The sequence below is a fragment of the Rhamphochromis sp. 'chilingali' genome (assembly GCF_963969265.1).
Source record: "Rhamphochromis sp. 'chilingali' genome assembly, chromosome: 11".
Lineage (NCBI taxonomy): Eukaryota > Metazoa > Chordata > Actinopteri > Cichliformes > Cichlidae > Rhamphochromis > Rhamphochromis sp. 'chilingali'.
In genome coordinates, this window is record NC_137938.1 from 22,280,473 (window position 1) to 22,295,524 (window position 15,052).

General features: G+C 42.4%; 1 protein-coding gene across 2 annotated transcripts; it reads left to right on the forward strand.

Moving 5' to 3' along the window:
• The first annotated feature begins 7,457 nt into the window (after positions 1–7,457).
• Positions 7,458–12,659, forward strand: ecm1b (extracellular matrix protein 1b). 2 transcript variants are annotated; one of them, XM_080896734.1, is made up of 11 exons: positions 7,458–7,730; positions 8,232–8,288; positions 8,726–8,761; positions 8,891–8,929; positions 9,098–9,121; positions 9,221–9,501; positions 10,200–10,408; positions 11,063–11,345; positions 11,433–11,626; positions 11,814–11,901; positions 12,054–12,659. In XM_080896734.1, the coding sequence occupies exons 1-11, from the start codon at positions 7,661–7,663 to the stop codon at positions 12,234–12,236; spliced, it is 1,464 nt and encodes a 487-aa protein (XP_080752860.1). In that variant the 5' UTR covers positions 7,458–7,660; the 3' UTR covers positions 12,237–12,659. The 2 variants fall into 2 exon arrangements, with proteins under 2 accessions (XP_080752860.1, XP_080752861.1); XM_080896735.1 differs by lacking the exon at positions 9,098–9,121.
• Positions 12,660–15,052: the final 2,393 nt, after the last annotated feature.

The following is a 15,052-nucleotide window of genomic DNA, read 5'->3' on the forward strand; positions in this document are numbered from 1 at the left end:
TGTGGAAAGGTTTTTTGAGGTTGTCACACATCGACACACGCACACAGCGGTTGCTAGCCAAGTTAGAGAGGAAGCAAATTAAAAGCTTCTAAATCCGTGGGATGTAATCAACCCAGCAAACAGATTTTATGTTAAAGACAGCTCCGATCAAAGCTGCTCACATTTTCTTTAATCATCTCCTGCATGCAGGTTTGGGCAACAAAACTCTCTAAACTGCTCTTGTATGTAGTGGTCTTTGGTTTCTTTAAATATTCTGTTATGCAGAACAAAAGAATAAAAGGGTCATTTTTGCCTTTGCTTAAATACCATTTCCACTCTTCTTCCTTTTGCTTAGATGTTTGTAAGAAAACTGACTGTGTGGCTGGATTTTAGTAAGCGGAAGGAGAGTGGTTTAGTAGTTTATTACCTTAAAGTAATTTCCAGTTTCCACCAAGTTATTTCACTATTACAGATGAGTGGTACACATGACTCGAGGTCATGGGAAATAGGAATATTTGGTCCTAACTACTGTAAATCAAAACACTAGTTTACCATTAAACATAAAGGCAGCATTAATTATAGCAAAGATGCGCATGCTTACTTACTTGTCCACTCACAACTGAAACATTATAATAAAAACCTAAAAGACCCCCCCCAAAAAAATACTCACATGGAGAGGATGCTGCAACAAAGGCCGAGGGGAAAGCTGGACTATTCACACAAAGTGGGTAATGAGGGAAGTGGAAATAGCTGAGCAAATGAGATACAGGTGTAGACAGTCCCGTGGGGGGAGTAACCTGAAATAACCGAAAGGTAACTACTAAACACAGAGATGTGAACTCACACTGAAACACGATACAGAAAAAACACAAAGTCAAAGACAGAAATCCAAACACAAGAATATTACAAAAAAACCTCATAACACACAAAACTTAAAACTCAAGTATTACCAAAACAAAGGTTTAAGAGGAACAAGCAGGACACTAAAAATGTAACAAACACGAAAATCTCCACACAGGGGAATAACTAAAGAACCAAAATGGAAACTCGAACTCGAAGACTTCAAAACAGAAAACTGTCAGATAGACACCGACTCTGACGCTTATCAGCTCACGTCAGCTGGCTGTTAAACCAGAATGAATAATGATTACTTTGATTCGTGTTATTTCTTACTCGGGTTTTCTCATTTTATCTTTTCTTTCTTAAATTCTGCCATCTTGTCCTATGTTTTTATGTCATTTGATTATTTTTGTTGCGCTTTGGTCGGCAGCTGTTGTTTTAAATGTGCCACAGAAATAACTTTGACTGACTGGATGAAGTCCCACTCCCAAGTCTTGGAAAGCAGATGGGTTTTTCAAATGGTGTAAAGCATCTAAGAAATAAACATTATCAGTCTGGGTATGTCTCTGTCTTTTGCAAATGATAACATGTGAATCTGTTTTCCCTGCCTGTGGAAGGGAGACATCTAGTTGCCCAAAGAGGAGCAGATTTGGGGTCATGAGTCTACGATTAGCGAGCTTTAATGACATGTTCCAGGAAATTTGAGTTGAGTATGTGTTCAGTAGTTATCAAAACAGCACCAAGAATGTCTGCAGTAGCTATTTGACCATAATTACTCTGGAAAATGGACAAATGAGTGATTTGGTGAAAGAGAAGAGTTATTTTCCTTAATGGAAGATAAAGTTGTGGGAATTCTGAAGTTTCATATGGGTAAGCTCGAGAATTATTTTGCCAGGTATTACACTGACTTACTGGTTTAGTAGATGTGAGTGCTTATAGGTTGGTTTGAGGACTCAAAACAAAGGATTTATTAAGTCAGGAAAAGGAGCGTGAGGTGGCCACAGATCAAAAAGCAGCGGCAAGAATGCTGAGCATCTGTTCCATCTGCACCATTTGGTCCCATCTTTCACGGCCTCCCTATCCTGTTTGGATCAATGATTCTTGTTCTTGGGGGGAAGAATGTGCATTTAGTTCTATGAGTATCGGGATGATAACACATTTGTTCTTTTTATAATTTTTCCTCTATACACATCAGTTAAAGACTTGAGTGTATACTTTGTAGTTGGCATGCAGCATGTACACACTGGCTTTTTGTGGGATTAGTAGCTTCATAGTCTGCCTCACATAACTTGAGTGATAAGAACAGCAGGAAACTGTAATTTAGTCATTTGGATTATGTGTTGTGGGTGGGCTGGAGAGTCTTTTGTTCATGGGCACAGCTGCGTGAGAATGTTCTTGGAGGTGGGTGGGTGGGTGCATGGGGGCCCAGCCCTGGAGCAGGGTGCCGCCGGTGCATCGAGCCACCTGGGGGGCTCTTCAACTGGTGGGGAAGATTGTCACATCTTGCAGGAGCTTTCCTCTCCTCAGGGGCTCTCTCTGCAGGAGGGGGAGATACAGGAGAGGTGGAGGAAGATCTCAGCCTGGGTGTTTATTGTCTTATGTAGTCTGGAAGATGAGTGGATGGTGGGGTGGGTGCAGTTTTCTCTGTGGTGGGGTTGGGTGGACTGTCCCGGGCTCTGTGGGGCTGGGAGGCGCTGCTGCGCTGGGCCCCGGTCTGGATGGGCCTGGGCCCCCTTTCCCTGGCGGGTCGCAGAGTATGGGTGTGCCTACTAGGGTCAGCGGGGGAGCTGGCCCCAGGGAGGGGTCACTTGCCCCTCCCTTCCTTCCCTCCCCATCTCCAGCTGCCTCCCTCTTCCCGCTCCACCACAACCACCCACACATGCAGGACCTTGGAGTAGGGGTATGTCACCAGGGTGCAGAGGAGGCTACCCCCCCCCCCCCCCCCCCCCCCCCCCCCCGGTCCCCTTCTGGCTGCCTCTGCCTCAATTTTATCCCACAACTTAGACATTCACATTACTCACACTCTCATTACACATACATATAGGATCTTGGGGGTGGGCACGATACACGGAGTCCAAAGTACCATCAGGGTGTACACCCCACCCCTGGCGTCGTTGCCCACCTCTCAATTTTAAATACACGTAGACATTGAGGGCTAGCAGGAGGGACTATGCGCTTACCTGCTGCTCTCTGGCAGGTAGCTCCATGCCCTCCTGGGTTTTAAATGCACCTTAGAACACACATGCATCAACACTACAATGAGCGGGTGGAGGGAGGTTTGGAGTCTTCTCTCACCCCCATTCTCTGCGACCTGCTGGAGCGGGGGGGCTAGGAGGAGGAGTTGGCCGTCCGACTGCGGTATGGAGTGTGGGGCCTCCCTGCTGCTGCGGAGTCGGGGCGGTCTGCCTCCCCCCACCGCAGGGAAAAGGGTAACACCACCTGGGTCTGGGTGCAGTTCCCCCCTCCAGGGGCGAGGGTACCTAGACGTCCAGGTACACACCGGCTCACTCCTTGGCGGCCGCTTATCGGGGCGTGAGGTGGCCACAGTGAACTCATGTTCAAGAAAACAGTTTGAAATGATTTGAGTTTTGTGACATGATACGTTATCCTGCTGGAAGCAGCCATCAGAAGAGCACAGTGTGGTCATAAAAGTACGTACGAGCCCCCGGCCTCTCGGCCTGGGGCTCGGTCACTCAGGCACGGCTGGCTGCCGGCGGAGCTCACGGGCGCGTCACTGCAACTCCCCCTGGCTTCTGCTCCGCGGCTGCTGAGTGAGCCCTCATCTGGGACTCTCCTCAGCTCTTTCTGGGACAGTGGCGCGGCTGCCCCTCTGTTGGTCTTCCTTGGTCTCTTGTGTTCTGGGGGCCTCTGGATGTCTGGAGTTTTGATCTCCTCCATACCTGCTTCATACCCTGGAGGACGGGGCTGTGGCCCCCCCACACCCTCTAGCAGATCATTACATGAAGGAACCTTTAAAAAAAAAAATCAAGCGCGTCCATGCTCACAGGTGTACACACGGGTGATCACACCCACAAACTACACCCTTTTTGGCTCCTACCTCAAAGCACACTGTGTTCTGTTGATCTTATGTGCTGCACAATAATGTTTAATATTTAGTATTTACTGTCATATTCCCATATATCATTGTGATGTTGTTTATTCTATTACTCTCGTTCTCTTCTGCTTGTTTTCTTTTTTCTTTCTCAGCAGGTGATCCAGGTGATCGATATATGCATTTTTTTCTTTTTTTTTCTGCTCATTCTGTTGGTTTTTGTCTTTTGCCCTTCTCCCCCGTCCCTCTTCTCAGCTGTTTCTCTTTCCCTCTTTCTTTCTCCCCTTCTTTCCCCCAGTCAAGTCTGTCCCATATTCAGTAAGTGAAAATAAAATAAACAATAAAAGGTGAATCAAATGGACCATTACGGCAAGGCTGGGATGGTCAGTTTGGTAAAGTAAATCCGTTGGGCATCTTTCTTTGCCTTTAGACAACAATTCTGATGGCAAAAGAGCCAAACGGGACAGGCCAAAAAAAAAAAAGAAAGAAAAAAAGAATGTTCTTGGAGGTGAAGAAGGATAAGAGACTTTATAATACTAACAGTCCTGTGTGCATGAGGGCATTTTTCTCAGCTGAGCTCCCCTCCTAGGTCTCTTTTTTATTATTGTGAACTCTCTGATCTGCATCCAGTGTCTAAGTGCTCCAACTCAACTCCAGGAACCATGCAGAAAACAGACTAACCTGGTGTGTAGGCTTTAGTAAGCACCTCTGCACTGACACACCAGTGAAACAATGAGAGTGAGCAGTTAAGTGGTTTAGATGAGGTAACCGACTGGTACAGATGACTGCTGCAGATGACTAAAACAGAACTTTTAAGAGTCAAATAAAAAAAGGAGGGTTGTACTTTAATAAGGAACTAATTTAACTTTGAAATGATGCAGAAACAAACATAAGAAAAATGCGAAACCTTACTTAGAAAACATATCAAACACATTTTTAGTGTCATTTAAAAAAAGACACCATAGCATGCTTGCTCGCAGGCTGCAGCACGCAAGACAGAACAGATGTCTGATCCAGGCTTCTGATTGGGTCCAGTGCCACCCCCAAAAGCTGGGCAGGGCGTGGGATTTTCAACAATATTATGATGTTTTTGCAGTTCTGTATATCTCATTTCCACTGACACATGACTTACCCAAAACTCCTTTTTACCAGAGAACCATTTACTGTTAGAGGCTGTCAAAGCAAAAAAAAGAAAAAGAAAATTGTTGCCTTTAATTTTCTTAAATATCCATGACAGGCTGTGATGTATCAGCGGGGCTTGTTTATTTTTCCATAAACCTGACCTCCAAGAGGAATTTCAGCTTTTTCGTACAGCTCCCGGCACTCACCAGCACCACCTTTAATACTCGTATTTGTTTGACTCGACAAAGCTGCAGCCAAAGCAGCAAAAGAAAAATACTCCTCCTGGGTAAACAACATATGTCCAATAGTCAGTATTAAAGTTTATTTGAACTGCAAAGGAGAACTGAAGGAGAATTAAACTGGCTGGAGAAGCTGTGTTCCAGTCATTCTTTCATACACTGAGGCCATGATGACCCTGGACCTAATCTCTACAGATTACAGACATAACAAGGACAGCAAGGCTTTTCATATCTCTGTCATATAAAGTTAACCATCACATCACTGCATTACCTTGATACTGAATCCTGGTGTTATTTTATGAAGTGTCTTCATATTCCAACTTCTTTGATTTGATTTCAATTTTACAACACCAAATCTAAACAGCAGCTGCCTCAACACACTTTATATTGTAAGGTAGAGATCCTACAGTAATAGATTGAAAATGTCAACTATCAAATGCCTCCCTGTGAGCAAGTACTTGGCGATAGTGGGAAGGGAAAACTTCCATTTTACAGGAAGAAATACCTGGCAGGATTCTGGCTCAGGGAGAGGCCATGATCATTTGGGGGTGAGGTGTGGGAGACGGGACAAGAATACACACTGTAACACAAAGTGAATGACAATGAAACACTCAGCAGCTGTCACGGCCTGGGGGTTCAGCTGGTCGCTGATCAGCTGTCTCCCCCTCTTTCTCTCTTCTCCTCTCTCTCGCCAGGTCTGAACTCATTATGGGTTCACGCCCTTGGCCCACGCCCTCGGAGGAAGAAACACCTGCGCCTCATCAGTGTGGTATTTAAGACGGGAAGCAACAGCTGTTCTTCGCTGGATCGTTGTGAGAATCGCGTCAGTGAAAGTCGAGCGCCCCAGCAAGTATTTTCCCATGCAGTGTGTGTTTAGCATTTAACAAGCGTCTCTTTGTGTACAGATTCCCTGGACTGTTTTCCTGGTGTGCGAGTGGATTCGTGTCTGGATTGTGTGGAGAGAAACGAGCGTGTTCCCCTGGATTTTCCCCGGACCCCTGCCCCCCTCACCTTTTGTACATAGCACTGCCCCGTATCTGTGTATATAAACTCATTGGACATTGTTCTGTAATAAATTCTCTTGTGTACATCATCCCCGGAGTCCTGCGCGTGAGTCCACCTTGTACGTCGTGACAGCAGCCTAGACCTACTGCATCTTAACTAAGGGAGGAGTCAGGGTCACCTGATCCAACCCGAACTATATGCTTTCTTAAAAAGGAAAGTTTTAAGCCTAAGCTTAAAAGCAGAGAAGGTGTCTTTCTCCCAAATCTAGTGGCTGGTTCAACAAAAGAGGGACCCGAAAGCTGAAATCTCTTCCTCTTGTAAATATGCTTCTAGTTGAGGAACTTTCTAAAAATGGTTGACTAAAAAGCAAACTCGCACATCTATTACAATAAAACAAAAGTTGTGATGATCAGTTTAATCATCACAGAGATAAATATTTAGTATTGTGTGTCTAGACAGGCCTCCACAAAGTCTGACAAAAAACCCTGACGACTGTGTTTGCGGTGTCGATGACAGCTATGGAAACTCATTCTCATGAGGCAGGAAGTTGCCATAATCCAGAGCATAAACTCTGGATGGAATTTGTCATTTATCAGGCAATAAGCAAAACAATCACTGAGCTAGGAATGATTCGCCTATTATTAAAATAAGGATTACTCAGGCTCTGCTGCTTTGTAAAAAAAAATAATTTAAAGGATTTCTTTTCAGTCAGCCAGCTTTAATGGGAGTATTGGCATTTATGGTCTCACACTGTGGTATTTCAATGTAAACACAGTATATAGGTCAAGATAACATCAAGACCAAGTAAACATCTGATACATGATAAGGACAAGCTTCTGATCCTTAAGAAAAACAGACTGTGTTGCATTAAGTTCTCAGTAGCCTTGAGAAATAGGAAAGCATAAACATACTTTGTTTTAACACTTTCTATTTAACAAACTGTATTTTATACGTTATTTTACAAGACATATTTGTATTGCTATTCCAAGATTGCCTATGTTTTTGTTTGGTTTATTTTCGTTGAAAAGTTTTCTCTTTTCCTCTCCATGTTAAGTTTTTAAGCAGGAAAAAATGCTAAAGCTGAGCTTTTCCACATAAGGGTTCCATACATTCCCATTAAACAGCACCAGGAATTTGAACGCATCACCAATGAGTCATGTCAAAAAACTTCCTTCCCTCCCACCTTTTTTCCGCTCCCTTAAATCCCACAACAATCGTAAAAAAGTTTTTGTCCTGTTGCGGGCTTTTGCTCCTCAGACAGACAGCGCAGCGGCTTGTGTTGGACCAATTAACGGGCCCGTCTGTGCGCTGCCCCGCGGAGCGTGCTTTCCTGGGCGGCCTCTGCGCACTCTGCCAGGACAGTCAGCTGCAGCTGCAGAACATAAAGCACGCATAGCACGGCACGGACACGATCAGGTCCAAAATGGGTCCGACTTGGGCGCTAATCTGTTCCACCGCTTTGCTCTTGGTTTTACTGAGCTCAGCATCCGAAGGTTGGTACACTACTTTTTTGTTGCTTCCAACTAGAAATCCACGCAGGGAATTCTTGTTTGCTTCATGGCCGATTGCCCAGCTCCATGTTTGATCGCTCCTGCTGCAGTGGGAGCGTCTATTTTGCAGTGACCTGGTGCCAGGTAGACTTTTATACAAAGCAGTCTGCTCTGAGCACTTTGATTCAAGTTCTTCATTTCAGACATGTCTCACGTGTATTTTTATAGATTACACACAGATGCACGTATAAAATAACATTTTTATTTGTTTGTTTGTTTATAAAACTTCCAAAACTTCTCTTATTTTGTCCCACTCTACCTTTTACAGTTTTTTTTCCGATGAAGGATCTGACTTCTTCAATACTTCCATCATTTTTCGCTCTCAGTAGTAATAAACAAACAAACAATAACAAAAAAACAAACATGCGTAGTTATGGTTATGTAACTTTGTCTCACTCTTTTTTCTCTCTGTCTCTCCTTTGTGTGCCGCCTGCAACATTATAGACGAGCGCTTCTTTGAGCAGCGCGAGGTCACCTTTGACATTCCCCAACTGATGCAAGGTGTGTGCGCGCGCATTCACATATTAGCGCAGCATCTCCACAGCTACCAATTATAACGTCACATGCTCATACTTGTATTTGGCCAGCTCTCACTTCAAGAGGAATGTTAGGACTTTGAGATGAAAGTCTTCTTTTAACCGGTTTGTTTTATGATTGCAGTGAAATGTCTTCTGTGGTTAGAAGGTTAGAAAATGTACTGATAGTCTTGTTTTTCTTCTCTCTTTTTATGGAAGTGACATTCTAAACCCCGAAAGAGCCCACCACTCTTGTTTTAAGGTTATTTGCAGCCAGGTTGAGTTAGTTGTGGCCCAGTTTGAGTACAGAACTAAAATATAATTTAAAAAATATATAAAGCTGTGTCTTTCTGTCTGTTTTAGTGTTTTACTTCATTTAAAATAATGTATATAAAAATCTGGTATTATGTTTTGTATCTTTAGAGATGCAGAAAGAGATGGACTTGAGAGATCACTTTGGTATGGGCACCATTTATCGTCTTACCTCTAGTTATAATGTTTTGGCATAAATGCACTACATACCCCCCCCCCCCCCCCCCCCCCCCAATTAAATTAATATATTTTGTGGTTTTTTTGCTGTTTTCCCAGATTCACAGCGGCCAGTGCAGCCTCAACCAAGGCAGAGAGGTGAGCAGATATTCACAGTAGTGTGCAACACCATGGAATGTCTTTAAGTAGTCTTCGGGAATACTTTTCCAGGCTTCTTAAAAGCACACTCAAAGCTTTTCTTTGTATTTTGGCTGCCTTTGGTCTTGTTTGATTTTTTTTTTTTTTAAATGTTATTTGTTTTCTTAGGTTTCAGACCAAGACCAAGAGGACGTATGCATCTACTTTACTTACATTTTTTTTTTTTTAAACTTGCTCCTTCTGTACTATGTTCTACTGCTAAAAGTGCCGACTGTGGTCTTTCCCCTGCAGGCCCACCAACTGTTGGTCCCCGTTCTTACAGCGGTCCTCTTCCGACAACTTATAACGTTCAGTTTCCTCTCGGTCGGCCAACGTCAGAGAATCTCCAAGCCATCTGTGACTATAGCGACCTTCGTCCGCGCTACCCATCATCCTACTTTCCTGACTCAGGCTACGGAGTTGACAAGTTGAGGGCCTCTGCTGTGAATAATGCAGAGGCCTGGCTGAGCACATGCTGCAAAGACAACCAGACGTGGGAGAGAGAAGTGACCCTGTGTTGCGCCACACAGGCTGTATGTTTTCACAACAGCTCTTATAGCTAATTCAGCAATACTTTTTTAGCTCTGCGTAAATATAAAGTGATGTCATGGTGACCTGTGTTTGTTGCTTGAGTTCCTCTTCTCTTACTTTTGCTGATGATTCGGGTTTTTTTTTCAGAATAGGGAAGTAGTGTTTTCTCTACATCCATGTAATAAAAAACACAATTTGTGCTGTTTAGGAACAATGCACTAATAATATACAGTAACATATACAGTTTTTTATTGCACTCATATTCTTTTCATTTTTGAGTCTGTAAATGTAGAAAAAGCAGCATTTTTTTCAACCACTTTATGAATTGGACCTGAACATAATTGGAGCATGAAACATTCTTCACATTGCAGAGGTGATGGTACTTGGGTTTTGTTTTTTTAAAAACAAAGTTGAAAACCTTGAGCGCTTTCAGTCGATAAGCCCGTTTAATCAGCCCAGGCAGACATAACAGGCGGACAGGCCTTGGCACGAGCATCAAAACTATGTTGAATTCCTCAGTGAGCGTTACCTTAGCAGCTTCTTGTTTGTTTTCTAATTTGTCTCTTGACAACATAACTTCAGGTGGTGAATTTATTCAATAAGTAGCAGACAAGGTGCAGACTTCATGTTATTATTGAAGAATTTCATTCACACTGTGCACCCTGACTGTCTGTGTTACTCTGTTTTGTGCTTACTCAAGTGGGAGCTGTCAGTTGAAAAGTACTGTGAGGAGGACCTTTCAATAAAGCATCCTTGGTATCACTGCTGTAAAATAAACGACAACAACAAAAGGCTCAACTGCTTCAGCAATGATGCTCCAAACCCAAACTACGGGCCGACACAGGGGCTGCCAGTGGAACCTCTTCCCTCTACCGCTGAATTCACCTTTAACCCGAACACTTGCCAGAGGTGCGTAGAAAAGCAAAAAAAATGATTATCAATATTTTTGCTCACTCGGATTAAAGAGGATAATGCATTTGTTCTCCGTCAGTCTCAATAAACAGTACCAAGGTTAAACCATAAATACTTTGCTGCCTCAGCCACTAAAGGCAGTACTTTTAAGGTACATTAAGTAATTTTTTAGATCGTTTAATAGAAAGAAAATATTGTACTCATAAATGTATATTGATTTGTGTGTAATTATGCCTTTCAACAAATTAATAATTCTTATAAACTTAGAATGAATCCATTAAAAATGCATAGCAGCAGGCACCATTTTTAATACAGTAGCTGAGATGGTTATCACTACATTGCATTTATGTTTATGTATTAATCTAACAATACACTTTACAGCAAATGATAGTACTAATGATTCTATTACTGTGGAAAGATGTTATTGTGCACTTGCTTATATTGATTTTGTTGGGCGTGCATCATCTGTCAAGTTCAAAAGTTTAATTGCAATGAAGAGAAGAGTCCTGTAGAAGAAGTAATGTCAGGTTATCATTTAAGGCAAAGAGAAAAAGTAGCTTCATATTGCAAAACACATTTCCGTTATGCTGAATTCATCCTGAGCCCGTAAGAGGCATGTCTGTGTCTGACCTTATGCCTCATGCATTGCAGGACACACGGCCCTGTTCCCATAGCCCTCATAGAAAGGAAGACCAAGAAACTATCTACTCCCCGAGCTGCTGACATCAGCTTTCCTCCTGGACGACCCACCGCAGATACCATTGAATCAGTGTGTCACAACCAGAGGCTTCGCCCCGCCTACAGCATCAAGTGCCTCCCACGTTCAGGCTATGAAATGGTGGCTCTTCAGGCGAAGACCGTTAATCTTATAGAGAAGGGATTCAAAAGTTGCTGCAAAAATAAGAAGACTAAAGTCAACTGTGCTGACCAGAAGGTAAAAGAATAGCAGCTAAAAATACACATTTTCGCTTAACTGAGTAGTTTCCATGTCGTGACACTTCATTCTTGCTCTTCATTTCAGTGGCGTGAGGAACTGAACAAGTTCTGCTTGCGTGAGAACAGAGGACGGGTGAATTACCCCTGCTGTCTGAACCAAAGTGATAAATACAGCTGTTTCCAGCAGATGTCTCCAGACCCGTATTATAATGTGACTTCTGCTCATGAGGAAGTGTCGCTGAACAAGATATGTGACACTCACAAAACCATCAAGAAGAAGTAAGACACTATTTATTGCATTTTTTCTTTGATCTGATCTTCCTATAATTTATTTTTGTTTCTTTTGATGTTTTTTCCATTTTTTCTATTCATTTTGCTCTGTGAAATGTCAACACATTTGTTTAAGTATATAATCTGTGGGCAGTCTAACATGAGATGCATTTGCATCAATGTGACTGTGTTTTAGATTCCCTGTTGGGTTTCCTCTTAAGGACTTTGTGACACAATGCTGCCCCCTGCAGGAAGAAGAGAAGACCGCTTGCTCTGCGCGACTGGTAAGTCCCATTAAAAGCCATTAAAAGGGAAGTTTGTCTGCAAAAATAAGACAAATTGCAAAAAAAAAGTTTGGCCTAGCAACATTTAAAATTTGAACAGAGAGTTCTGATTTCCCGCTGCTGTTCTGCCTTTGATCTCTCCATGACATCAGCTTGAAGAAATGTCACAGAAGCTGTGCGCATCAAAGAGGGCTGTTCCCAGTACTGTCCGCCGCTGCTGCAAATCGTCCTCACAAGAGACTCCACAGTGCATCTCCAAAATTATCATGAGTGCCATCACCAAAGCAACCAACTTCTCAAGCCAGAAGAAGAGGAAAAGGTGCCCTATCTCCTAAGCTTGTATGGCCTTTCGCTGCTGACCCCACTGTCGCTGGGCTGTTCGGGATATTGGTGAGATAGCAGCAGACGTGGCATTCGGTCACTGAACAGAAACGATTCGTGCAACACTTAAATGTTTGTAAGACAAAATGAAATGTAAAATGTTGACCGAGTTTTCTAGCTTCAACTACTGCCGGCGTTCTGAGACCAAATGAGCATTTCTACCATTTATACTACACATACTTAGCATACTGTTACATGCATAGTTGCTAAAACAGACTATTGTCTAGGACACTGTACCACTATTTTTATAGGCTGCTCTTTGCATACTTGATTATTAATTTCTTAATTCTTTTGGAAATTCAAGATCTTTTTTTTCTCTTTTATATGGTTTCTAGTTAAGATCTTCTCTGAAAAAGTGATAATAAACACATTTTTAAAATCTTCCTTTCTGTCTGGTTTACTGTGTGACACTTTGGATACAAGTCCATGCTGCTTTAACCACAGACCACAAAATTCCCTTGTTACAGCAGCACAAGGTAGAAGTTGAAAGGATAAATTAGGGATGTATTGGAAAACAATAAAAAATAGAAAAAAGAAAAAAGGTTTACAACAACAACAAAAAACCGCCTGGCCAGAGGATGAAGCCTGCCCTGCCTTCTCCTTCTAAATGAAGGTAAAAAAAAAAAAAAAAAAAAAACCTTCTGTCCTGTGAATAGGGGTCTTGTTCCCTAGAATAGACCCCTCCCCTCGGGAACAATTATTTTTCACAGGACGGAAGTGGGTGCTCTGGTTTCATTTGCAGTTAATCTTCTGGACAGGTTGCCAGTCCATCACAGGGTTCATGCAGAAAGGCCCCAGCTGACCAAGAGGCTCATAAACTGCTTGAAAAAAGTTTTATCTCAACAGCTCAAAAAGGTGCTCAGTAGTTTGTATGGCTGGGCACTGTCATGCACCAAGAGGATCCCAGGACTCCCTGTACCAACTGTAGGGTCTGACAGTTGGTCCAAGGATTTCATCCTGATATATTATGGCAGAAAAGGTGCTGTCCCCCAGCCTGAGGAGTTAAATGCCAACTGGACTCCACAGTACCTGGCAGTGAGTTCAGGGACCAGTAAAGGACATCACCTCATGTTATCAGCAATTACAGCCCAAAAAAAAAACACCTAGAAAAAAAAAGTCCAAAAAGATGATGAGGGACAAATGTTTTTACAGGCCTCCACCCGTGATTATTCAGCCCCCTGAGTCAATACTTTGTAGAACCACCTTTTGCTGCAATTACAGCTGCCAGTCTTTTAGGGTTTGTCTCTACCAGCTTTGCACATAGAGACTGAAATTCTTGCCCATTCTTCTTTACAAAACAGCTCCAGCTCAGTCAGATTAGATGGACAGCGTTTGTGAACAGCAGTTTTCAGATCTTGCCACAGATTCTCGATTGGATTAAGATCTGGACTTTGACTGGGCCATTCTAACTCATGGATATGTTTTGTTTTAAACCATTCCATTGTTGCCCAGACTTTATGTTTAGGATCGTTGTCCTACTGGAAGGTGAACCTCCGCCCCAGTCTCAATCTTTGGCAGACTCCAAGAGGTTTTCTTCCAAGATTGCCCTGTATTTGGCTCCATCCATCTTCCCATCAACTCTGACCAGCTTCCTTGTCCCTGCTGAAGAGAAGCACCCCCAGAGCATGATGCTGCCACCACCATATTTGACAGTGGGGATGGTGTGTTCAGAGTGATGTGCAGTGTTAGTTTTCCAAGCTAAAACTCAGTGGAGATTTCAGCTGTGTGCCGGTGATTGGACATCAGTCGCTGATAAAGTGGGTTCACCTACAAAGTGCTCTGTAGGGAAACAAGCTCCAGCAGCTCTGCACTCAGGAAACAAACTATATTTACTTATCTTGTGCAGAATAATGCGCAGGCATTGCGTTATATCGAGCACCGGCTGTCCAGTTAAACTGTGACTATCACCAGGTAACGTGGGCGTGTTTCTTGAATTAGCAGCAGGTGTTAAACAGCTGACAGGTGAGCAGGATGTATGCAGGTAACTCGAGGGCCGTTGAGCTGATCGCGTCCTGAGGAAAATGTCAGCTCGTTATTTAACACAGAGACACAGCCACAATCATCAAAGCTTTAGATGATTAAAAAGTTTTTTTAACCTAAGAACAAGAAATGGCAGATTCCCAAAAACTGCTGTAAAAAAAACTATGCAATAATGTTTTTTTCCACTTTAAATCACTCAGTCTTTTAAAAATACTTCAGCCTGAACTGTATATATTAAATATTAATTACAGTTTGGGGATTTTAACCCTTTAAAGGCCAGTATGTTTACATAACTCCATTGATTTTTATTGAATCCCCCCAGCCAAACAAAAACAATTTCCATAAAAAACATTTCAAGATGCATTTGATCATTGTTTTTATTAGGCCCAGAGATGGGCCAATGATATAGCAGCGACATTCATTTTCATGCATTTCTATTTTTTCTGCAGTGTCAGATTTTTGTTTTACAAAAAACGATACTCCAGGTCCTAACAACAAAAAATGCCACCTTCCCAAAAACTATTATATTGTATTTTTTCCCCCCCACTGACACAGTCTTTTAAAACTTCAGCCTGAATTATAAGTTTAAAATATTAATTACAGATTTTGGATTTTAACCCTTTATAGAAGAATTTTAAATTTAAAAGAAATTCTCTGGCAAATATGGGATATATTCATTTAGCACAGTCAAAATAGCATGAAATGATCTTCTAATGTTGTCCCGATTCATTGTTTCATTCATTTTTCTTCTTATCAACAGAAAATTTGCAGACATTGAAGCATCAAAACA